Here is a 26,438-nt window from a genome sequence, read left to right on the forward strand (position 1 = left end):
CTTCCAGAACCTTGGTGCAAGCCTCCCTTACTCCCTGACCCTTGCCTTCTGGATATCTGCCAAGTCAGTACGGTGTGGATGCTGCAGTCAAGATCTGCTGTGGGCTTAAGAGGTAGCCTGACCCCTGGGGCAACAGGTGCCGAGGCCCAGTGCCTGTGTGGCTGCGCTGTGGAAGCTTTCCCTGGGCGCTCATTTTCAGTAGGCAACTGCTCTCTGCTCTTTCTTTTCTTTTTTCTTTTTTTGAATTAAAGTCGTGTACCACCACAGTGCTCTGACAGGAGAGCGCATGCCCTCAAGGCCCCGTTCCTGCTGCCCCAGTGCAAACCTCACTCAGTGCGCAGTAGGAAGTGCTTAGTCACTAGGTGGGCTATGAAATGCAAACATGTTCACCCTAACAATGGCAATTCTGAGAGTATCAGATCTGATTTTAGGTTTCCAGTGGAGTTCACAAAATCCTATAAAATCTTCAGTGTGATCAAAGTTATACATAACCACAACCAACAGTAACTAACACTCCCACATGTAGGAGCCGTGGTAACTCAGGGAGACAAGAAACCCCTTGTGCTGTTTAGAGAAAGTCAGGCACCAGGCAGAGAAAGCACAGCTATATAGAGGGGCCGTGAGAGCATGTGGCTCTTAGGATCTTTAGAGTGTGGTGCTGACTTCGTTTCAGATTTCAGATCTTAGGACTTCCTTATGTTTGAGATGAAGCTTATCCATTGTATAATTACCACATCATAGGGGTTAATCAAGTCAGAAACGGAATGAAGAAAACACAAGAGGGGACAGAGAGGTTGAAGGACAATGAGAGCCTGAGACCCAGATTGTCTCGAATCTGCAAGTATGAAAGGAAAGGATGATTTCAAAAGCTAGGGAATGCAAGTGGTGGCGCAGTGTATTTCAGATGAACTGGGGGATGCGTGCGTGAGGAACAGGAAGGGGCAGAAAGTCCTTGACTTTGCTAACAGCTGCCTACCTTCATCAGGAGATAGACAAAGAACATGGATGGGGTCCCCCAGGCACAGAGCACCTTGGTCCTGTATCGAGCGGGTGAGGAAGACTGGTTATGTAAGGTCCATGTGCCATTGCTGTAACATCTTCTTCAGAGAGAGACTTTGGTCAAAGGTGAATGTCATCAAGGCAATCCCAGGACCCAGTGTTTTATGATTCTGAGTCTTTGCGGGGAGAGCTCCCCAAATGGAACAAGAACACCAGGTACTGCTTTGAGATAGGTATGTGCGTGAGGCCACCGTATGGTGGGCGACAGCAGGGTCTCCTCTGCGGCCAGTTTTCCGCTAGAGGGCCCTAGTCATGGTGTGCTTTCCAACTCCTCTTCTTTAGCAGACAAGATAGGACTAGCTCTCATCCTTGACCCAACCGGTGGCAGATGAAGGGCGAGCTGTCCCACCTTCAAATGGCAAGCGATGGTGGCTGATCGGAACTCTGGTGAATGTGTAATAAAAAGACGGTGGAAGACAATACATTCTGCAGTTTCCCCCTCACTAAGATTACAGACCTGGGAAGGAGGGGTTGGTCCTAGGGAACAACCCCAAAGATGACCCTGGGTGAGAAGGAACAGGAAGTCACTCTCCGGCTTGCTTGGTGGCAGCTGTCTTTGAAACAAGCTGTGCAGAAGTAGCTTCCCAGAGAAGAGGGGGTGTGGCTTTAGTGCTGACCATCAAGGTGGAGAGGAAGGGGAGAGGTGATGCTGAACTGTCTGTCCCTCGCTCTCAACAGTGAAGGGTGGCAACCTGGCATTTAAGATAAGAATTTCTGGACGCAGGGACTGCCTTGCCTCTGGCACACACTAGCAGCTGTGACAGGTCACATCCCTCACACCTGGGATGGCAGCCACAGTAGTGCACCTTGGCATGAGGGCCTGTGACTTATGTTCACGGAGGGGGAGGGCGTCAGTTTTGTCATCCTGCTTCCTGATTACAGCTACGGTGCCGAGGGTCTGAAAATCCCCTCATATTTAAGGGTAAGACGCCTTCCTAGGAAGGGAAAGCTAAGTTAATCTCTCTATTAAGTTCAAGGAATAAAATACAGTGCTTTTTTCCCCCCTAGTCAGACATTTACCGCAAAAGTAACGGAAGGACCTAAGAAATCATTCCAGGAGAGGCCAGAAGACACTTTATTCCTCTGGCTCAGATACTGGGAGAACCTGCTTTGTCCCTGCTTGGGATCTCACTGACCCCCACCCAGGCACCCCAAAGGCAAAGGAGGATTCTGGGAGAGACTGCAGCTTAGGAAGAAAGGAAGGACATTGTGACCCGGAGGTCAGGCCGCACATCTGGAGTTCAAGAACTCAAGAAAAAAAAAATGAACAAACAAACAAAAAACTGAGAAAAAAAATCTATATATAATCCAGGCTTTGTTGCCAAGGCTGACCATGAAGTTGAACTCTGAGCTCCTGCCTCTTCCTCCCAAATCCTGGGATTGTAGACGTGAAGTGGCAACTGGCTTTTTTTCTTTTTTCCCCCTTTGATTGTTGTTTGGTTTACTTTTTGAGACTTGCTTTGTAGCCTAAATTGACCTTGAACTTGTGATCTGCCTGCCTCAGTCTCCTGAATACTGGGATCACAGGTGTGCACCACCACACCTCCTGTTTTCTATTTAGTTTTATTGCTTAAATTTTAATTATTTATTATTATTATTATTGTGTGTGTGTGTGTGAGATGTGTGGGTACCTGGGTGTCATAGCATAGGTGGAGGCTGGAGGACAGTCTGTGGAGTCAATTCTCTCCTTCCACTCTCTTAGGTTCCAGGTCTCAAGCTCTGGTCACCAGCTCACTCACCAGGCCTTCACCCTCCGAGCCATCTCTTGGACCCCATTCTCTTCTATTTTAACAAAGACTTCAATTTTCTTCGTCCACTTCAAAAGAGACATATGGTCATTCTGTATGACCTCTTCATCCCCAGACAGGCCTGGAGGATAGGTTTTATTGTTTTTCTCTTTACTCCATAAAGCAGAGCAGAGAGGTCAAAGTCACGCGGCAGCCAGCGGGTGGGTCCAGGGAACTCACAGTGAGCACGCTTTCATCCCAGAGCCCTGCGCTGCACTTGCGGATGGATGCGCAATCCTGGATTTAAAACACTCTAACTGGAATTTTGACTGGATGAAATCAAGAAATTGCTAGTTAATGAAAGAATGTTTTTTAAAAAAATTGTAGAACATTACCAAAACACCACCTCTTTACAAAGCATATCCTGCCTACGAACAGACAATAATATTCTTTAGGCTTTTCATAGATTAGAGCATAAGGTTCTTTAACCCCGGTCTGACCTGCCTCGTTTTTCCCTCATTCATGAAGGGAAGAATGTTTTCGCTGCAACAAAGGTTCTGTCGACGGCGACTCGTGCACTGGAATTTTAATGTTTGTTCTTCCTATAAACACGCTTTTAATAAGGCAGTAAACTGTATTTAGCTACAGATGAAAATAATTGATCCATTTCAAGCCATTAGGGTGGCTTTGTTTTTTTTTTTTTTTTAAACTTTACTTGCACCCTTCTTTCATTTTCAGGGAGAGCACAGAGGTAAGAGCAGATGAATTTCAATTAGTCTCAATTAATGCCACAAACGGCTCTGATGTATCAGTGGCTGGGTTCTATTAGAACCCCCCCCCAGCTGAACACTGCTGGTTTTGTTTGTACTTGAGAGCCACCATTTGAGCTGTGACGTCACTTGCTATTCTCCACAACCCAGAGCAGGGCCCGGAGCGGGGATAATTGACATCTGTAACTCTAGAGCACGGAAAACGGAGTCTCAGCTGCTTCCATCGTGGCCACCGGGCTCCCCTGTGGGAGCAGAGGATGGTGGTGTCAAACAGCAGCTGGGAGAGGGCCACACTCTGAAGTGGCATCTGTGTGTGTACAACAGGAGTCTACTCCTCCCAGGAACAGTCATTGTTCCTGCCATCCATTACCCACCGTCCCTCCAGAACAACCACCCTGTGCTACAGGGAAGCCAATCCTGGCATTTCCTAGGACTTAAGAAGTGGATTCCAAAGAGATGGGCAAGCCTCCCTGCCACAGCAGGTAGATACAGGCGGTTTCTTTCTCTTTAAAAAATTTAATTTTATTATTGAATATTGTGTGTGCTTGCATGCCAGTGCATGTGTGCATGTCTGTGTGTGTGTGTGTGTGTGTGTCTGTGTCTGTGTCTGTGTCTCTGTGTGTGAGGAGTACAGAACATGCATGCCACAGTGGAGGTGTGGTCAGGGGACAGCTTTCAGGATTCACTTCTCTTTGTCCACCGTTGTTTCTGGGGACTAAATGTATGCTGTCAGGTTTGCATGCTAAGAGCTTTTATCTGCTGGGCTATCTTGCTAGCCCATAAATAAACTCAGGCTGGCCTGGAACTCACTAAGTAGCCTGGGCTGGTCTAGAACTCCTGGTGATTCTCTTGCCTCAGCTTCTTTTTCTCAGATACTTGGGAGAAGAACCTTTCCCTATCTCCATCACCAATCATCTGTATATGAGGGGAAATTAATTGAGACAGTACAAGAAAGTTGTTACAAAGAATATCCCCATTCTTCCTGGGCAACTGACTGTCCAACTCAGCCACAGGCAGGGAGGAACACAGCCTTGTTCTTGATTGACATGCCAGACTTCCTGGTTCTGGCCTCAGATACCACCACTTCACAACTAACTTAAGAATGAACTCGAAGTGGTTGTGCTCACTGCCCCACCAAACGTCAGTGTGATCGCTTTGTCCATCACTCGCACCTGCAGCTGCACCACCTCACCTGACTGTTGTCATTCTCTGCATCCTGGTCTTTCAGATCAAGTTTTCTCTGCTGGCACAGGAATACGGACTGCGAGGTTACCTCCACCACTGTCCTTTGGTCATCGCCCCTCATGAAGTTCTTATTCCCCAAGAAGCGACCAGTTAAACTTGGCCTTGTGGCCACAGTGTGCATCTTCTACTTGCTACTCAGCTCTCATCTCCCACTTCTGACCTTCATGAGCTTGCTGCCCAGATCAAGTATTGGTCCACTGTCTTTTTCCCCCAAACATAATATGTTTATTAACTATTTGGAAATTTCATACAGTGCCCCACCCCATCACATTTGCTTCCATTCCCTCAAGGTTCACCCTCCCATCCTTGTGACCTCCGCTCAAAAATCCAAGTCCAATTTGTGTTGCCGATCTACTCACTGGAGCACGGTCAAACTCCCTTCAAGAGAGCTGAGTCCTACCACCAAAGCCATAAATTGTGAAGAGCTACACTTCAGCATCTTTATCACAATTTTTAAGGACTCTCTTCAATAGCTTCCTGTCTGAACTGTTTCTCTTATTTGTTGTGGGTGGGGGTGGGTCATCACAGAAGCTTCAGTGTCTCTGATTCTCGGTTATGAGTCTGTGGCCATCGATGCCGCTGCAAAAGAAGCTTCCCTGCCCATGGCAGCCTGTGGCAGCATGAACCATGAACTTCCACATGGTTTCTGGCAGCAGCTCAGGTCACGGAACCTGGTCTCTCTGGTGGCAACATGGGAAGCATGGATCTTGGACATCCACATGGTTTCCGCTGGCAGCACAGACATCAACATGGAATCCAGCAGCCGCACAAACCACGCAAGTCTTGTGAAGAGATTGGTTGAGAAAATGAACTATTCTTCATCTTGGATGTTATGTTGTCTCTCAGAGTCAGGGTGATAGTGCGATTGCACAATGCCCATTCAAGTTCTCCACCCCCTCCCAAATAAACAAACAGAAAACTGAATTATTCAGTCCACATTAAAGAGGAGCTCAACTTCTTTTTTTTGGCGGACGCCGGGGGGAGGAGAGGGGGGAGCCTTCTCCAAATTCAATGACATCCCGGGCTCTCATGAAGGCCACAATGTCTCTACACAACTGACTGTTCCCAGTGCGTATGGTTTTCTATCTTTCATGTCAAGACTGACACCCCTGGGGTCTCTGTTATCAGCATAGCAGGAGCTGAAATTCACATGTCAGGGAAGCTTCTTCAGGTCCAAGTATCCCCATTATGTGAACTAGAAACACCAAAACAAAACCCCTGAAAGGGCTTTCCAATAGGCCCAACCATGGCAAACATGACACTGGCTGGTTTTGTCCTTTTCCTTTCCCTCTGCCTTGCTAAACCATTAGATTACATTCCTAAACTAGCCTTAAGGTATATTTCTTTATTTGGTGACCAACTCATTCCTGAGACTGAACACCAAGGCCTAGCTATCAAAATCCATTACTTGGCTACATTGACTAGCCTGTCCAATCAGGAACTATCAACTTACCCTAGCACAGGCTCTCCCTTTCTCTGCTTAAAAACCCACTCCTGTAAGAAACTATCTGCTGTTTGTGTTTGCCTGATTTAGAGGCAGTCTCCCCCATCCCACAATACCCCCTCTGCCCATTTGTCTCTCTGGGGTAATAAATTTCCTTTGTGTTGAGAATTTGGTATCTGGTAGGCTCTGTACTGACTCTGAGGCCCCTTATCCACAGGGGATACTTTTAGAGACCAACACTGTATGCTAGAAACCATACACAGAGGCAAATACTGTATTTCCCTCCAAAGATACATACCTGCCCCAAATGTGTACCTGTTCACTTCAAGGAAGCACCCTGTGGCTTTTCTTTGGGTAAAACTAAAGTGTCAACATCACTATCCTTGTATTTTGAGGTCATTAAATAAATACCTAAACACAGGCATTGCCATATTGTAACAGTGGCTCTGATAAGCAGAACGGGAACTAAATGACTAATGGGTAGGTAGTGTATACACAGTGGATACCCTGGACAAAAGAATGACTCACGTCCTGGGCGGGACTACAAAAGAGTTCACTAAACTACTGAGAACAGTATCTAATTCAGAACTTAGGGACTGGTTATTTCTGAAAGAGTCCACTTAACATTTTCATATCCTTAAGGTTTTCATTTCCTATTTTCTGTTGATTAGCGGTAACTGAAACCCTGGGAAGGGAAACCAGATAGTGAAGGCCATCCTAACACTCAGAATGGCTTATGTCTACGGAATTCTTAGTGTGGCTGAGACACTGTACTGAGGATCGGATAGAATAGCTCATTTGATTCATCAAATCCTCCCAACATCCCATGTAAGGAAGATATCATTCAGAGCCTAACATACAGAGGGGTCCGATAACTTGCTCAAGAAAGTGGGGGCCCTAATATTGAACCGATGCCTCAAAACTTGATGTCACTCAGTGTGACACTCTTGCAGGAAAAGCAAAGAGATTCATAAGAGTGTCATCAATCTCAGCCAAGGGGCCGCCAGTCATCACAGCTAGCCACCAATTTCCAGGTGAGGCTGAGAGCAGAGTGTTTTGATATGACTCAATATGAGAGTTGGCAAGATGATGCATGCCTATAATCCCAGAACCCAGAGGGTGAGGTAGAAGGACCGAGGCCAGCCTGCAATACATAGCGAGGCCCTATTTCAAACACAAAAACAAAACCACTGTGAGTCATCTTCACTTGTAGGCACTAAGTCCTTCTTGAACATCCACTGCACACCAGGTTTGGTGTGAATACAAGTGACACTGAGATAAATCACAGATACACACACACACACACACATATATACACGTACATGTATATATATATATGTATACATGTACATATACATGTACGTGTATATATCTGTAAATATATATGTGTGTGTATACATATGTGTGTGTGTGTGTGTGTGTGTGTGTGTGTATACAGACACACATACACACACGGCTTGGAATTTCAGCAAACTCCAGATTCTCAATGTCTCAATGGCATGGCTGCTAGAACAGCTGTTTTCCTTCCAAAGTGCAGCTCCAGGAAGACCGCAGAGGCATTTGGCAGCATTAGAGGGGGCTTGAAAGTCCAGTGATGAAGATGGGGTCCCGGAGTTGAGAGGGGAAGTGGACACATGCCCTCATCCCTATCCTAGAAAGCTATCTTCAATTGTTAACCACTTGCAAAAGAAAAATTAGTTTTCTCCAACAGTGTCTCAGCGGCTACACAAACCATACTCAAGAGCAGACCCCATGCCCGGGAGTAGAAAGTCAACACGAAATGTTGGTTTGGGGAGTTTGGGAGATTTTTGATTTATAATGCTTTGTTCAGGTAATTTTTTTAACCTTACTTTTTTCTCTTATATATTATGGTTTCTAATTTTATTTTTATAGGCTGTGTGTGTGTGTGTGTGTGTGTGTGTGTGGTGTGTTTCCTTTGATTTTTCATTTTTTTTCTGTTTGTTACTTTTTTAAAAAAAATCCAGTTTGTTTGTTTGTCTATTAGTTTTCTAAGGAGAGAGAGAAAGAAGGAGTGGAGTTGGATGGGTAGGAAGGTAGGATTTGGGAAGAGATGAGGGAGGGGAAACTGGGATCAGAATATATTGTATTAACAGTTATTTTTAATAAAAAAGCAAACAAACAAGTCTAGTGATAAGATTCACACTGCTCAGTTAGGAGATGAGGCGTCATCAAGAGGACCACATGAGGTATGCAAATGCTCTCTATGCAAGCCTCCCCTCCCAGAGGGCACACTGTCAGCTGCAGCAAAGACCAGAGCATGCTAGAGGGCTCTAAGCGGAGTCCTCTTTCAAGCTGCTTTTGCTCTGTGCTGTATTCTAGAAGCTCCCGCAGAGGTAGCTGTCTGTGGTTGGCTCTTGGCTCCCACATGGAGATATGCTTTCTGTAGCTAACTGGGCAACTGTCCTAGGCTCGCCTGTCCTGGGGTTTAGATTGCGTCCCTGGGATTCTGCTCAGTGGGAGGAGGAATGACTCCGAAGGGGTATGGGGTACCGGAGGAAGGGACAGGAAAATAAATTCAAGACTAAGGTCTGAATGGGACTAACTAAAACCATGCCTGAATGTGACTTGAATTATGGAAAAGCTCCAAAGAGAGTTTCCTAAGGCAGGAGGTAATGCCTTCCTTCTTAAGTCTTCACACATGAGAAGTCACTTGAAAAGGCCTCTAGACCGAGCTAATTGAACTGGGCTGGGCTGGGCTCCTCAGATACCCTCCAAGCTTGGACTCTCTCTGAGTGCTAGCAACCCATACCTGAGTGATGGGGGTCAGGGGAACTAGCGTGCATTTAAGACAAGGGACTACTTTCCATACATTCCTTATTCTGGCTCTTGAGTGGAAAAGAACAGACTCTCAGAGTGGCTTCACAATGGCAGCAGACAGTCCTAAATAATAATAATAATAAAAAAGCAGTCCTCTTAAAGTAAGTTTCAGAAAAACACCACCAACTCTGACAGCCAGTCACATTCACAGAGGTTCAGAGAGGGCAGGGCTTTCCCTCACATTTGAGAACCAAGAGAACAAACAGAAAAAAACCTGCAGGAGACTGAAGTGCTTCTTGCTTGCCTGCTCTCGGGTTCAACCTGAAGAGCTTGCATGGCTGCTCTCAAAGGCCCCATTTCTTGGTCAAAATACTCCGTAGTCCCATCACCTCAGACACTCACAGTTCAAGGTTAAAACCCTGCCCACTGTCAGGACGAGCTGCAGTCCTAGGATAAGCACGCTGTGTCCTTTGACTCTTCTGCTTTCAGGGAGTTGATGTTCTGCGTCGAGCCTGATAATTTGATGTAATTTGTCCCAAGTTACATGGATTAAAGAGAACTCAGCAAACACGGCTCATTACCTGGTACTGTAAAGGTTTCCTGGCACACAGCCATGTGCAGGCATTTCTGGGGCTGCGCTCTTGCTGCAGCCTCAGAGATGAATATTTGCAGCAAAGACTGTATGCCCTGCACAGTCTAAGGTATGTACTTCCTAGCGCTTTTTAATGACCACATACTAACACTTATGGGTAGGACAGTCCCCTTGAAATCTTGAAGCCTACACAGGTCAATCTAGAGGTTTTTAAACCTATAGTGGTTATTAATAATAAAAAAAAGAGTCAGAAGCCGAAACACATTTAAACATATGTAGACACAAATCTGAAGATGTTTTATGGCAGGTTTTACAACTGCCTGCTGGATTTATGTGTAGATCCCACCTCTGGCAAAGGTTCCGGATCTGTGTGGACTTATGGTGACTCAAATCCAACCTTTAGGTTGCTTTTGTTTCAACTCCCCTAAAAACATTGCGAGAGCCAGAATCGCCTTGTAATGCTAGTATTCACCTAAGCTAAAACCTGACAAGGAAAGTATGTTGAAGAAAATTACAGGCCAATCTCCTTCATAAATTTAGAGACAAAGAGTTCATATCATACTAGCAAATAGAATCTAGAAATGGGATGAATGCCATTCGATCCCCGTTAACTGCTTCATGCCCCAAATACACTAACCTCAGAAGTTTTGAAAGACCTAAGTCAATACCTGAAAAATCAGAAGGAACTGTATTTAATTCTATTGCATTGACTACATTAATGAATGGAGTAATATTTAACACACAAAGATATTTAACTTGGCAATTTGATGCCCAGGGTCTTTATATCCTTGGTCTGAACTGCCGGTGAGGATGAGAATCTCCACTCTCCCCATAGGTGGCCATGGGACTCAACATGATCTTAGGGAAGATGAAGGGCTGAATGTATGGTCACTTCTATTTCCTGGCTCCCAGGTTTCAGCTAAAAACAGGCGGGCAACCAGGCTCTGTTCTAGTTGTTTCACGAGTCAATTTCAAAGAAATCCAAACAATGGTGGAGAAGATGCCTGGGAAATGCTTTTGAGTGGCGCAGGCATTTGTACAAATGTTTTACTTTCACAGTTGGGTTCAAAAAGTGGTCTGCAGCTCGAATGTGTCTATTTACGGGGGGGATTGTGCAGGCAACAACAAGGAAGGGAACAATGCGTCCTGAAAAGAAGAAAAGAGCCCTTCCAACGCCCGCCTTTCTTCCTCCTCCTGGCTCTTTTCAGCCTCACAAAGGGAGACATATTTTCCATATAATTGCTAAACATGTTTGCTTATTAAATTATTCTTTAATTAGTTAATGATTTTAGCCATGCTTTGCTCTTCGGATATTCATTTTGTGTAATAAAATAATTATAGATAATTAAACTATCTCAAGCCTTTTTCTTTCCCTCAGAAAACATTCTGGGTATCCAAAAATGACAACAAGTTGTAAATTAATCTGGAAAACAAAGCATGACAGATGAATGATTTGGTTGGAATTAATTAGACACTAATTATACACTGGAACTAGATGAAGAATGAGCCTCATTATAAAAATAAAATGCTATTCTGAAAGGCGGCAGTTACAGTAACTTTACCTTCTGTGAGGATGGAGTTGCTTCTCATCCAAATGAGTGCCTTAACACAGTCTTCCTCGTCATTGAGAACGAAAAGGTTGTGCGGAACTTTCCCAGTGTACCTTAGCTTACTGTTCTCCTGAACTTCTCTGTTTGTCAGATGTTTGTTGATATCAGCCCCTGTGGGGCATGGAACCTGAGGCATATTACAGAGAAATATGGTAAAGTCAGTGGGGACGTGATTGGAAGAAAATAAAGTCTATAGCCATACTCTGGTATGGCCTTTTCTGTCCCCAGATATAAAATTCGGTTCTAACAGAGAGGGCAAGAAATACACAAATAAGCAAGTAGAATGACCACTTTGAGGCAACTCTTAGCACAAATTGCTCGGCTTGTCCAATGCTGTCATCCGTTATTTCAAAACTCAGCAGCAGAGACCAGCCAATTATTACGTTCTGAGCCATACTGTTCTTGTAAGTCAGTCATTCAGACAGGGACAAGTCAAGGGACGGTTTCTCTCCGTGCTCCAATGGCTGGGACCTTGGCTGGGAAGAACTGACGGGTAATGGTGACTTGAGGCTCTGGGGTGGACTCATTTGGACATAAAGATCGGATCTTTCTCTTTCCTCCAAAGAATATGCAGAGTATCCTAAGCTAGCAAACTGTGACCAGCCATCTGAAGGCTGCTGCTCCCTGTGGTCTAGAATACCCACTTAGGGCTTGAGTACCTCACACTGTGGGAGCTGGATTTCCAGGGAAAAGGTCTTGAGAAAGGAGCTTTACACTCTGCTTTAGCTGAGTCCTGGGACTCCAGAAGTGTCTCCACACAAGATTCTGTTCTTTACAGAGTCGCTGTAGGGACTCACCCAGCATCAGGGGATAAGGGGATTGGGGGAGCTCTGGATCTAGGAGATAGATAGATAGATAGATAGATAGATAGATAGATAGATAGATAGATAGATAGATAGATCTTCCACAGGAGCCACTACTTCATTCAGGTGCTGAAGTTCAAGTCCACAGAAGGACCACGGAGAACACAGAAGATCAGTGTTTATTTATAAAAGGTATAAGGCTGTCATTGTTCACTTAATCAGGAGAGAAATTCTCTACTTTGTTCTCCCTCCCTCCCTCCCTATCACTTTCTCTCTTTCTTGCACACACACACACACACACACACACACACACACACACACACACACACCTTGTCCTTGTATTATTCCTGCTCTCTTGCTGTTATCACAAGTGTGAATAGAAACAGAAATTTTCCTCTGCAATGAGAAAAATTAACAATAGAATCACAATAAAGGATGATGGCCGGCATTGGTCGTTCATGCTGAGGACACTCTGGCAAGCAGAAGTCTTGTGCCTTAGCTGAGGACTTCAGCCATGCCTCAGCCCTATCCAGTCACTGCCAGAGCACAGCACGGGCTCAGGATGGTCAGATCTGATTTCTCAAGAAATATCAAAGCCTTGGGTTTGCATGTAGACTCTTGACTTTTTATTTTTGATTCAAATTAAAACCAAACAAACACTGTTGCTGATGCCAAATAAAATGGCACAGTTGCTTGAGATTGCTCAGTAGGCCACTGTTCTGGCCCTTCTCTCTGGCTGCCAGGTGGAAATCGTGTAGACAAAGAGGCAGCCCAGGGAAGTGAGAAAGGAAAATTGAAACTTTGGTGGAAGATCTTTGTGGATCGTGTGGCGGATTCACAGTGGAAGACCTAAATTGTGAGTCAGGAAGAGTTCTACAATGTCAATGACAAAAGCTTGCCTGCAATACAAGACCTCGGATGAATCAAGCCCTTCACGCCCCCCTCAGTCCTTGACTACAGTCATTTCATAAAACAGGGGAGAGGACGTAACAATGACTGCGAGGGTTGCATCAGTCATCCTGATTGTCTCAGGGAACACTCAATAGCCTGAAGGATCATTACCACCCTGATGAGGATTCTCCTCCCAGGCATGAGCATTCCTTCTGGACGCATACTTTCAGACTATGAGATAACACAGTATTTTCTATATTTCCGGGAAGATGTCCTAAATCTGGACCATGAGATATAAACCTAAATTATTCTTCTCTTCAAAAAAACCTTAGGAGGGTCTTAGAACTAACTGGTCATCTGGTCAACCCCGAGGCTTCATCCTTATAGTTAAGCATCTCAGTGACGTCAAGCCTCTGTAGAAGCTGTTTGTTCTTTCTCTTCCTCAGTGTAATTCTAGGAAATGAATAAAATTGTCAGCACTTTTTGTTTTTGTGATGTATCCTTTGATATAGTCATGTTCAGCAGGGAAGGCATTTGGGGCTGCTGTCTACACTGGTATCATGAAGTTCACCCTCTATTACTATTTCCTTTCTCCAACTTTCCTTTGCTGCTTTTTGTGGATTTGCTTCCATAATCTGTCACTGTGTATTTTTCCATTAAAGTATTTTAATGTTTTATATTTAATTTTACATTTGTATGTGTGTGTGGGGGAGGAGCAGGTATATGAGTATTGGTTCCTATAAAGGCCAGAAACGTTGATCCTTTGAAGCTTGAGCTACAGGTAGCTGTGAGTCACTCAACAGGGGTCCTGGGAATCAAACTTAGGTACCCCGGAAGAGCAGCGCATGCTTTTAGCCACTGGGCAGTCTCTCTAGATCTTAAAACTTTACATTTTTAATTTTTTTTCCTGGAGAGGGCACGCCTGCTGGGGGCACTTGTGGAGATCAGACAACAAATTACAGCAGTCAGATTTCTACTTCCATTATGTGGGCTCCAGAAGTCACTTAGGCTGTCAGTCTTGGCAGCAAGTGCCCGTATCCACTGAGTCACCTCACTGGCCCCTCACTGGACCCTTTTAGTTATCTTTCCAAAACTGATTTATTTTCATTTTTATTTATGTGTAAGTGTGAACATCTGTGTAAATATATGCCATGTGTGTGTTGATACACTTGGAGACCAGAAGACAGCACTGAATTTCCGAGAGCTGGAGTTACAGATGGTTGTAAGCCACCTGATATAAGCGCTGGGAACTGAACTCAGGTCCTCTGCAAGAGCAGCAAGTGGTTAAGAGTACTGAGCTATGTCTCCAGCCCCTTAACTGTCTTTTTATTCTGAAAAAAAAAAAAGTCATTTTGATTGGATGCTTTTCTCATATTTCAAATTTCGTGTAAACCTGGTCTTGGTCTCACATCAGTTTGCAACCGTGACATTTTCTGTCACAACTTGCATTTCCGCGTATGTCGTTCTGGTTTGTACTTCCACCACGGCAGCCTTTGCCTTTCTCTTCTCGCCTTTTCCTTGTCCAGGGTTTGGTGGGTGAATTTCTTTGTGCTGCTCCTCAGCACACGTTGACTCAGTTCCTCAACTGGCAGGCAGACTCCACCGCTAAAATGATCCCATCGGGCTGCGGCGCTTGTAGACAGCGCCTACTCCTCCTTAGCCACACCTCTCCTCCATCAGTTTCCTGATCTGTATTACACTGGTTTACATTGAGGATTATTAGCTTTCTGTTTAGTAGGTATGTTCAGAATGTAAATTATTTCCATTACTGCTTGAAATCATCCATTGAACGGCCACCTGTGTCCTCTAACAACCGGAAGACTCTGTTTTCCCTGTTATTTGGAGTACAAGTTAAAGAAAACAAACAAACAATAAAACAAAAAGAACAAAAACAACATCAACAACAAAAACCCACAAGAGATAATTTTCCTGAGGTCTTGCATATAAAGAATGGCCTCTGAGACCTAGGTGGACATGTAGCTCTCAAGTTATCACATTTCCTCTAGAATTCCATGTCATTACTTCTGCTTTCTTTTGTCATTTAGTACCAGACAGGAGATTGTTTATGCCTCCATTATTTTTATCCTTTTAGGGGGATCATTTGACAATCTGTTATTTTTCTTCTTAAATTTGTTCATTGCCCCCCATCATTCTCACAAAACAATGAGAAATGCCCCACTCGTTGACATTTGCCAGAATGTAACTAAATGAAAGAGAAAAAAAAAAGTCTTTGATTTTGCTTGGAATCAATCAAGTGAACAATTCTTTTCTGGGGTAAGGAGAGTTTTCTGCTAACATTTTTAAATTCCTGTCACAAGCCTGTCCAGAGATGAGACACAGACTTCAGTTCTCAGATGAGAGAGTCCCTGTGCTCTCCACCATCACTGGGGCTCACTTGTGACACAGGAGTGTCCCTCTTGGGTCTGTTCCTGGGAGGGACACCAGTGTGCATATTCCTCACTCCCAATAAGTTTGGACTCTTTGCTTTATTTTTTTTCTTGTGTTCCCCCTACCCTCCTAGTTCATCCTGGAGATCTCTTTTATTTCAAATCCATGCATCCCTCTTTGGGCCCTCCTTGTTACCTAGCATCTCTGGGGCTGTGGACTGTAGCATGGTTATCCTTCATAGCTAACATCCCCTAACAGTATGTACATACCATGTTTGTCTTTCTGGGTCTGGGTTACCTCACTCAGGATGATTTTTTTCCTAGTTTCATCCATTTGCCTGCAAACTTTATGTCATTCCTTTGGCCACACACTTTTGCTTACCCAACCCGGATGGCATGTATCTTCTGTAGACACCGTGATTCTGAGTCACACCTAGCCTATTCCTGTTGCTTTGTCTCTCTTGTATCCCCACCTACTGGCTTTTGGTGGCCATCATCCCTTCAGAAGCCTATGCTTCGGTTTTGTTTTGGGTTTTGCTTGTTTATTTGTTTTCTTGGCCAGAGACAAAATCATTTGACTTTGACAAGTTTGTCATTCCTCTTTCAGTGAGGGTGCCCAAAGCTCACTCCCGAAGCATCTCCCACTTCTCCATATGGTCCATGAGGCATATGGCCTTGGGACTTCACTAGGAGCAAGCTGGGAGTGATGTTCCAAACTGGCATGTGCTCACCAACAGAAATGGGCTGAAGAGATGGCTCAGCAGCTAAGAACACTTGTTCCTCTTCTACAGGACCCAAGTTTCATTCCCAGCACCCAATCTGTAGCACGATCACTAAAAATCCAGAGACAGAGACAGAAATTGGGGTTCAACCTGAGGGCCAGAAAAGCAAAAACATCCAACCATTGTCTCTTACCTTGACCTCAGTTCGAAATAGTGATCCTGCTTCCTGGAATCTCATAATGCAACTGAGTGAGAACTGTCTCCTCCCGTCTTACACTCCTCTCTAGGGCTGGGATTAAGGGTGTGCACCACTACCACTCAGCTTCTATGGCAAACTAGTGTGGCTACTGGGATTAATGGTGTGTGTCACCACTGCCTGGCCTGTAAGACTGAACTGTGAGGCTGTTTTACTCTCTGAACTTCAGGCAAGCTATATGTATTAAAATACAAATGAAATATCACTACACACATCATCCCTGAACTCATATCAGGTGACTCATGGACACCTGATACTCCAACACCTGGTGATTTGGTGCCCTCTTCTGGCCTCTGCAGACACCTCCACAAAGGGGGGTCATGCACACACACACACACACACACACACACACACACACACACACACATACACACACGTACACGTGCACACACACACACAGATACATACACATAACATAAAAATATTTTTAAATTGATGGAAAGTGTAGATAAGGGAGGGAGTCTTTAAAATGTGTTAGATTGCAGGGCAGTGGTGGCGCACGCCTTTAATCCCAGCACTCGCAAGGCAGAGACAAGTGGATCTCTGTGAGTTTGAGGCCAGCCTGGTGTACAAGAGCTAGTTCCAGGACAGACTTCAAAGCTACAGAGAAACCCTGTCTCGAAAAACCAAATAAATAAATAAATATAAAAAAAACCAAAAATGAGTTAAGTAAGTCTTCTTCCAGAAAGGAGTGTTCACAGGCAGTGTTCGACGTGGACGGAGCAAGGGCAAAGGTTCCATAAATGCGCCATTTGGACCTCAAGAGTCACAGTTGATGAAGAGTCAGAATGTTTCAAACTGAGGAGCTCAGAAAGGGGGCTTGCAGTAAGAGTAGGCTAGGTGAGAACCCAGCCCTCCTCACCCTGTTCTGCAGTACAGCTCAGGGTTTTGCTCTGTGACTGAATTCTCTGAATAAAAAACCTAAATGCTGTATATTTAGACATTTAAAATACTGCAGAATGTTTTAGACTGAGGTGTGCTGACAAGAGGCTAAGGGTTATAATTACGTTTTATGAAATGTTGTCTTCTTGCTTTGGGTTTAAGCTCTGCTGTCATCATTGTAATTTGGCTTACAAATCTGGAGCAAAAGCATGAGAGAGCCGGAGCGAAGGACATAGGGAAAGACAGAACAGCTAGACGGTCCCCGGTGAATTCAGCTGCCCTTTCTCGATCACTCTATGTACCTTTGATTTTTATGTCCGTCTGGAAAAATTAAATTGGAACTCCCCTTTATCACTTCTTCATTCCATTTTTCCTGTTGTGAAAAGGGCAAGAGCTTAATGTGCTGCCGACGAAAGCTGCAGGGGCAGCTGGGCACACATGGGCAGATGCCCGAGTCTCTGGGCAGCTGGCTGAGTCCTCTGCTCCATTTCCAAAGTGTGGGCTTGCAGGCAGTGGCTGCAGCCAGGGGGCAGGTGAGGGGGGACAGGCTGACAGGGCATCCTGCACTTCATTCTCATTTAGTGAAAAGCAGAAGGAGGCGTCTTCCCACTAACTTTTTATCCTTTAACCAGGAAGATCTATTTTCTTTTTACCCTTCAAGAATAAGTCTTAGTTTTTAAAAAATCTTAAAAGCTTTCTTTCTTTTTCTGTTTTCTTTTTTTTCCTTTTTTTAAAGAGATCGATCCAAGCCACTGAAATTGCAGTCCATTCATGGTAGCCCTGGCCTCCCCAGGGAGCTTGCTAGACGCTCTTATCTCAGGCTACCATACTCTGAGGGTCCCTGCTCAGAGCCTGCACCTTAAAGGGATGCTCAGGGGTAGTGTGTGGCCAAGCAGTTTGGGAGGTCTTGTTGTAAGGTGCTTAGAAGGGATTTGGCGTCAAGAAAGCTGAAGCGGTTCTCCGTCTCTGCTTTAAGCCATCTGGGGAGCATAGTGAAAATACTCATGACCAGCCTCACCTAGCATAATTGAAGCAATTCCTGGGGACACGCGTGTGGATATGTTTTGAAAGCACCCCGGGAGGTCTCAAAGTGCAGGCAAGGCTGAGAACATGCACTCAGCGGTGCCCAGGCTACTTGGGTAGACGGAGGACCTGTGGAGTCCTCTGTGTTGCCTCCTGTCTGCTTTTGAAAGGCAAGGGAACCCTGCACAAGCACTCCCTTGCCGAACCCACAGCACTGGTGGGAGGGTTTCAGATCCCCCAATCCTTAAGTAATAAAGTAAACCTGTTCACTGGAGAGACGCCTGATTTCTGGGCACTACACAAAAGAACACTGCACACGGCACTGTGGGAGTCCCAAGAGCTGCTGTCCCCAGACAGGAAGCAGCTTCAGTCCTAGCTAGCCATGCTTTAGTCAAGCGTGGCTGGAACACTCAGGCAGAAAGCGTGGTCACTGGGAAACTAGTCAATCTGATTTCCTAGTTTCATAACTGAGAGACAAAATAAAATAAGGGTTGACAGAAGGTGCGCATGTTTGAAATGCTTTCGCGTGAGCGCATCGCCCCAGCCAAATGCTCGCCTCTTGAGGCATAAATTAATTTAGCACAAACGCATGCCTGGTTGGGTCTGGAGCCTGCTATGATGATCCATAAGTGTTAGACTTTGGGACAACAGCTTCAGGAACGACATTTCTCCAACTAGCTGTGGGTTTTCCCCCCCCCCTCAACAGAATGTTTTTCTTGGAATGGCTTTCCTGGGAGGGTTTGCAGACACCATTCTGGTCATGTGTGCAGGCCTTGAAGAGCACTTTTATGAATATAGAGTAGCAGCTGTGCGGGAAGACAGGACGCTCTTTACTCAGGGAGCGTGCGCCCCAGTAAGCATATTGCCATGTCCGCCTGCGCCAGCCGCGCCCCTGGTGCGCCAACCTTACCTGGTACTGCTGCCCGGTACACAGAATGAGGTGGTCGTAGACCACAATCTCGTTCTTGGAAACCACAACGTGCTTGGCTGCTCGGTCTATGCCCGTCATTCTCCCCACCACAACGTTAACCCAGGAGCACAGCGACATCAGCGCATAATCTTTATCATTAAAACAGTGGCTGCAAAAGAGAGACGCTCCATCAGTGACATTTGAGCAGCTGACAGCGGGCATTAATTAGACATCTGGCGAGCTGGTTCAAGTCCCCCTAGTGAGCTGGGTCTGTGCTCTCGCTGTGAGCTTACCAGGACCAAGACTTAGAGATTTTTTTTTTCCTCCTGAAACACTTAAGCCACAAATTGACATCCTCCTATTAAAGCTAGGTTGTTCCACCTGGCTGAGGCTGGTCCGCTAGGGAAGGGTGCATGACTGTGTATATGAGATCCCTTGGACTCCCTTCTGCCCCTATTTCAGGGTGATCGAAAATCTACTTGAACTCTTGAATTGTCCTACTGGCCACAGACTTCAAAGAAATGTAGAAAAGGGAATATGACATTAGGCGGGACCCCCAAAGGCAGGTGTCAGAGTCCAAAAAGGTGGGAGACCCTTCCTTTTTTGCTAATTTGATGTAAAGGACTCATTCCTTGTGCCTGAATGACAAAACCCATTTGCAGGAAATGTCAGGGAGTTAAGTTCACAGCAAGTGCAATGCCTGGAGGTTTGGGAGCCCGGTAGGAAGGGCAGGGGTAATTTATGGGGAGACGGAACTTTTACACACACATCAGCCTAGGGTGGGTGAGAGGGCTGGGGTTATGGGATATAGGCCGAACCGGCTTGCTTTCCTTTTTCTCCTTTTTGGGTTCTGTTCCATTTGAACACTTGTTGTAAAGTAACAGAAGTAGAATTCTTGTGATTTGAGTTTACTAAGAGAGGTTTTTTCTTTTTTCTTTTTTCTTTTCCCTTAGGTGGGGTTCTGTAGAATTTCCTCAAAGGTTTCACCTCTTGTGATCCTGATCTGTAGGCTGAGGCTCTGCAGTGGCAGGACAGCAGGTAATTCATTTACACTGAGGCTGCCTTATCTTTCCTGGGAAGAACTGTGCCAAGGCCTGTATCTTTCTTCTTCTGCCAATGGGCCTGGACCCCGGGGACCCTTTATCCCTATTTCCTCACCTCTCACTATAGGATAATGAGCCCATCCTATGTGCCCCCACCTCTGTGAAAGGCGGACACGAGAATGTGGGAGATGCTGTTTGGGGAAGCGCGATGCATATGTGAGGGCTCTTATTCTAAATAGTACTAATGATACATAATCCTGTTTACTCTCTTTGGAGGCAAACAGGATTCTGAAGTGGTAATGGGAGGACATTTTTTCTTTTTGATCCGCACATGAGTCTAGTCTCACTACACAAAGAGAAGTCTCGTAATGGATGCACATTAGACCCCGTTAGCGGGGCCTGTGAAAAGAGACGGGAGCACCAGGCTTTGTGTTTCTCCATGAAACAACACTTAAAAACAAGAAAATTTCTTCTTAATAAAAAAGGGGAAATAAGGGGCTGGCCTGTCACAGGAAAATAATGGATACTGAGATGAAATTCTCTTAAAAAAAAAAAACACCTGACAGTTTTACAGGATTATATGAAAGTTCAGTTTTCCACCCAGGCACAGGGAGGGGACACAAAGGATAGTTTGTATTTGCTATGCGGTCCCTACTGTAAGTCATCCAAGATGAGAAAAAATTAAATATAGTTAGTGCCCGGGGATTAGTCTTAGGAGGATTTGCCCAGAGATAAAAGCTCTCTGGGGAAATTTGTGGGCGCCTAAGACAATGCTGTTTCTAATGACGGTGGGACAGTCCTGTCGGCGATGTCAGAATGCGTATTTCAGAGTTGCAATCTGAAGCTCTGTCCGGTGGGAGCTGATGCTTGGAAACACTCGGCTTTAAGGGTTTGCTGAGACACTAAAGGGAGCACTGGAGACTGTGGCTAATGCCCGCATAGTCTGTTAACTTTCTCAGTCTACAGCACCGTGTGACACCCACATTCTCCATTTCAGATGCTGCTCCTCTGGACCGTCTGTAACGTCCCCATCAGATGAGTGGAACTATCTATCACAAAATGCTAAAGACCCCAACACAGCAGAGATTGCTCCATGGCTTCACGCCATCACCCGGGTCCTCTGGAGAGAGACAAGGAAGCACAGAGCCACACCACTGACAGGCCATTTTCCACAAGCAAGCTGGGTACCAACTCAAACATCACGGGGCAGGGGGCTGGGGGTGTAGCTCGGTGGTGAGTGACTGCCTGGAATGCACAAAAAGAGAAATAAAAATGGAAAGTCGTCTTCATAGAAAAACCTGGAGAAGCACCTGGACATGGTGGCATAGGCCTCCTTCCCAGCACTTGGAAGGTGGAGGCAGCAGAATGAGCATTTGAGGTCTGCCTGGGATCCGCAGTGAGACCCTGTCTCAATAAACAAACAGAAACATGATGGAGAAATTTCTGGAAGATGGCATAGTTTAGGTATCACAGGTACAATGCATGGCCTTCTTGTCAGCCTCATATGGACCCAAAATCTGACAGGAAGAGATAGCCAAGGCCTTAGGTGCATGATCGAAAGCCACTCCACAGAAGCAAATGTTAGGTCTGAGCAGATGCACGCCTCAAAGAGCCAGAATTCTTCAGAGGTAGAAAGAAACTTTGAGGTTTGCAGGGGATTAGCTGTGACACACTGGGAAGAAGGACCATGGCAATTAACTTTCAATTATTCAGGGTTGATTGCCCAATTAGTGGCTTTCTCCGGCTTCCTGCTCCTCTTCCTTTCCACACCTTCTCCCAGCTGCCTCCTAGGTACATCGTTAGCACCTCAACCAGAGGCTAGATGGGGGTGGGGGTGGGAAGGAGAGGCAAGGGGTATGTGTGAGGAGGTGAGAAGACAAAAATGGCTATTTATAAAAAAAATCAACAATAATAAAGTAAAGCATTAGAGGCAAGTTCACAGTCATGTGGATTATTAGATTTATGTATGTTATTTGAACTTATTATTATTGAACACCAGGATCCCAGACAAGTTCCTTTCTGAGAACTCTTTGAAAGACAGCATCCTGTTCCAGCTTCAGCCTCTGGTTCCTGAGCCCACGATGATGCCAAGGGTCCCACCCAGGTGGGTCTGGCTGGTGGGTCTCGTTCTTCATGGAGAGGACTTTTGCTGCTGCTTCTGAGGTGGCTTTCATTTATTCTACCTTGTAACATTCCTGCTCTACTGGAGTGCAGAATTTGGGATGGGGATAATAGATGCCATCTTAAAAACAAAACTGTAATATTTAGGAAGATTCATGAGCCAGAAAACACAGGGCAGAGAGTAAGGCTTAGTCGAGTGTGTTGGCTGATTGCCAACAAACAAAATAGTGAGGGTAGACTGTGGGAAAGGGCACATTCAAGAAAAAGAAAAGCCAAGGTTTGCCTCCTGCGTTTGGGCACATTAAGATTGCTAGTCTGGAGAGAATGGAGAGAATTGGGCAGAAATAGTAAAAGATATTAAAGTAGTTTGAATGTAATTGGCCCTCATAAGCACACAGGGAGTGGCACTATTTTTAGGTGTGACTTCGTTGCAATAATTATGGCTTTGTTGGAGGAAGTGTGTCACTGTGAGAGTCGGCATTGAGGTCTCATATATGCTCAAGCCACGCCTGATGCGGGAGAATTGTTTATATTCTGTCAATCATGTTTTAAAAAAATGCTGATTGGCCAGGCAGGAGGTGTAGGCGGGAAAACCAGACAGGAAGTGGAAATGATGCAAAGAGAGCAGGAGAATTCTGGGGAGAAGGAAGTTGATTCCTAGCACTCCTGCCCAGATCACCAAAGCAGCAGGATGTGAGCTGCCCCACTGAAAAAGGTACTGAGTCACATGGCTAAAATAGATTAGAAAAATGGGTTAATCAAGATAAGAGAGTTAGCCAGTAAGAAGTCTGACCTAATGGGCCAATCAGCTATATAACTTACAGAGATCCGTGTGTGATTTTTCTCTGGGACTAAACAGCTGGGGGGCAGGGTGGGAAAGAAACCTGCAAACAAGCAGGCCTGGCCTTCTCATGTTACACACGCCCAGTGTCCCAGATCACTTCCTGTTGCCTGCTGGGCAAGATGTAGTGCCCTCATCTTCTCCAGCAGCATGTCTACCTGCATGTCACCAGGTCACACCAGGATGATAGTGGACTAAACTGAATTGTAAACCACCCAATTAAATGTTTCCCTCTGTAAGAGCTATCACAGTTATGATGTTTCTTCACAGGAACAGAAACCTTAACTAAGATAGAGTCAATGAAAAAGGACAGACCTTATGGAGTTCCTGCATTCCAGAATATTCTGTGATGGCAAAAGCATTATGGCAGTATGGCAGCATGCTAGCTGTTTGAGCCAATAGGGCAAATCTAAGTAGAGTGCTGAAATTTGCAACTCATTTAATTTCAATTATTTTAAATGGAAACAGCCCCTTGCAGTTTGTAGCTACTCTAGTGGACAAGTAGAGTTCCAGGAGGCAAGGAGCTGAGATCACCTGAGTCGTGTGTGTGTGTGTGTGTGTGTGTGTGTGTGTGTGTGTGTGTTGTTCTGGGGACTGTGTTGAGAGGCAGAGAGACAAGGGTAGAGGTAAGGACACCACATTACTCCACATCACCGCTCCAGCTGCCTATGCGCGTCACTCCTGAAGAAAATCAGATATATTCTTCTCGCTATGTCACACTCAACCTTCAGATGGGCAGAAACTTCCTCCAAGCTGACTGACTTAACTTCACATGTCTTTGGAATCATGTAATATACATAATGGGAAAGCAGGACTGGAGAGTCTGTTCAGCAGGTAAGAGCGTTGCTCTTCAGAGGGCCTGGGTTTAGTTCCCAGCACCCACATGGTGGCTCACAAATCTGATAACTTTGCTTCCAGGGGACCTGGTACCCTCTTTTGAGCACAGCAAGGACACATATGGAATACAGACTTACGTATAGGTAAAATACTATACACATAAAGATAAAATAATTTTTTTTGGCTTTTTGAGATGGGTTTCTCTGTAGCTTTGGAGCCTGTCCTTGAACTAGCTCTTGTAGACCAGGCTGGCCTCGAACTCACAGAGATCCGAACTCACAGAGATCCGAACTCACAGAGATCCGCTTGCCTCTGCCTCTCAAGTGCTGGGATTAAAGGCATGTGCCACCACTGCTCGACTGATAAAATAAATCTTTAAGGAATTAAAAGAAAGGGGAAAAAGATGTCCAAGGGTCAATCTTCCCTTCGTGGCCAGGACTTGGTGTTAAGCTTATTTTAACCAAAAATTTAGCATACTTTACTAAGCATATATTTTTCACAATCAAGAAAGCCTAAGTCCAAGAGAAGCAAAATCCCTTGTCTAGACTATAGTGGTAGTGGTGGTTCTAGATTAACATACACATATACACACCCAGCTCAAATTCCACATACTTGCATTGTGCTGAATGACATTCTTCCAATATGTACATGTGTGTATACACACACACATATGCATGGTCTAAAAAATGTGGGATTAAAAGCTTATTGTGAAACACTTGCCTAGTATACTCGAGTCCCTAGTTTGTATCCCCACCACTACAAAAGCAGGGCACTAATTGAAAATAGGCCTGGCTCTGCTTGTAAAGAAGGGGAGGATTTTCCCAGGACAGGTAAAACAAGGCTTTCTTCAAAAGGAACATGAGTCCCTTCATCAAAGAGAATGCAATGCCACCACCCCATCAGGGAAGGGGATGATTACCCTTTCCTTCTCTCTACTCTGAACATCGGGTGATGGTTTCTCTAGCAGAGAGCCTGCATTTTGCTACCAGAAACTGAAATTAGTGGAAGCTGTGTGGAAATGCCATTTCTAAGAAACAGGTACTGTCAAATGGTGGTTCTGCCGGGACAAGAAAGACAAAGCTCTACCGGCCTGGTGAGGACAGCTGCAGGTGCCTATGGTTTGGTGGGGAGAGCTGCTGCCTGTGGGGTAGACTCGCGGCCACAGTTTCTCTGTCCTGTTTCTCAGCCCCCAATGTAGAGGCAGCTGGTCTCGTGAGTTCCATCCAACTGCAGGGACAGGGAAGCTGTCTCCCTCATAGATAGCAAAATACTGGACCATTCCCTCACTACCCTGCCAGTTTTATGTCAACTTGACCCAAGTTGAAGTCATCCGAAAGGAGGGAACCTTAATTGAAAAGATGCCTCTGGAAGATCCAGCTGTAGAGCATTTTCTTAAGTACTGATTGGCGGAGGGCTTAGCCCAAGGTGGGTGGTGCTTTTCCTGGGATGCTGGTCCTGGGTTCTATAAGAAAACAGGCTGAGAAAGCCATGAGGAGCAAATTAGTAAGCAGCACTCCTCCATGGCCTCTGCATCAGCTTCTGCCTCCAGGTTCTTAACCTGTTTGAGTTTCTGTCCTGACTCCCTTTGAGGGTGAACAGTGATGTGGAAGTGTAAGCCGAATAAGCCCGTTCCTCCCACAAGCTGCTTTGGTCATAGTGTTTTATCACAGCGACAGAACCCCTAACTAAGACATGCTCTGATGGGTCTGAACTTGTGTTTCCCAACTAATGTCTACTCTGGGAGAAAGGCCCTCCTATTTCCCCTTCGAAATTTATTATTTAACATAAAAAAAGACTGCACACAAGTTAGGAAGAAAATTAGGAAATGAATCATACTCGCTTGCAAGGAACTTCCTTTGTTCGCTGCCCAGAAGTTTTTTTCCTGGGAGTCCGTGAGTTGAAATCAGGGTGAGATTATTGAACTTCAGGTGAGAGCTGAAGAGAAATACACAGAACACAACTCTTTAAAACGTTAAATATGATTAAATGAAAATTTACTGCGATTCAGTTGAATTCATGTACCATTCAACTCTTGGCTTTTTCTTTAGAAGTAGATGTTCTTTCCAAACAAATCATCAAATAGAACCTTCATAACAAAAAAGGAAGATGGTGCTCAAGTGGCTAACTTCAGAGAATCCTAGAGGCTGCGCCAGCATATAGCAGACACTTTGACTTTTTAAAAATCGCTTCTCCAAAAGCAAAACAGAACAAACCGCAAAAATTGGGAGGTGGGAGCTTATTTTGCATAAACTAATGGCAAGTTTGAGGATCATCCCACTTAAAAGAAACAGGACTCCTGACCCCCACAGTAGAGCACACACATTGAATGTATTTCCCGCTGGAGTCCTCAGGGCCACACGATGATGTCAGTGATATTATTAGTTTTATTTTCTCAGGTGGTACTGAGGCACAATGGTTTTCTAAGGCCATGTAAGGTCACTGTCTGACTCTAATGTTGCCTCGCCTAACCTTTGACTATAGGGTGGTCCCCTCGAAT

General features: G+C 45.2%; 1 protein-coding gene across 3 annotated transcripts in view; it reads right to left on the reverse strand.

Moving 5' to 3' along the window:
- The window catches only part of Cfap61 (cilia and flagella associated protein 61), a 290,445-nt gene that overhangs the window by 95,532 nt on the left and 168,475 nt on the right, over nt 1-26,438 (reverse strand). For all 3 annotated transcript variants that reach the window (XM_087911144.1, XM_087911142.1, XM_087911143.1), the window contains 3 exons: nt 25,778-25,876; nt 19,100-19,268; nt 11,178-11,352 (listed from right to left, as the gene is read on the reverse strand). In XM_087911144.1, the coding sequence (XP_087767270.1) occupies nt 11,178-11,352; nt 19,100-19,268; nt 25,778-25,876 (443 nt within the window). The remainder of the gene's footprint in view (nt 1-11,177; nt 11,353-19,099; nt 19,269-25,777; nt 25,877-26,438) is intronic.

The sequence above is a fragment of the Myodes glareolus genome, chromosome 10 (genome assembly GCF_982192425.1).
Source record: "Myodes glareolus chromosome 10, mMyoGla1.1, whole genome shotgun sequence".
Taxonomy (NCBI): Eukaryota; Metazoa; Chordata; class Mammalia; order Rodentia; family Cricetidae; genus Myodes; species Myodes glareolus.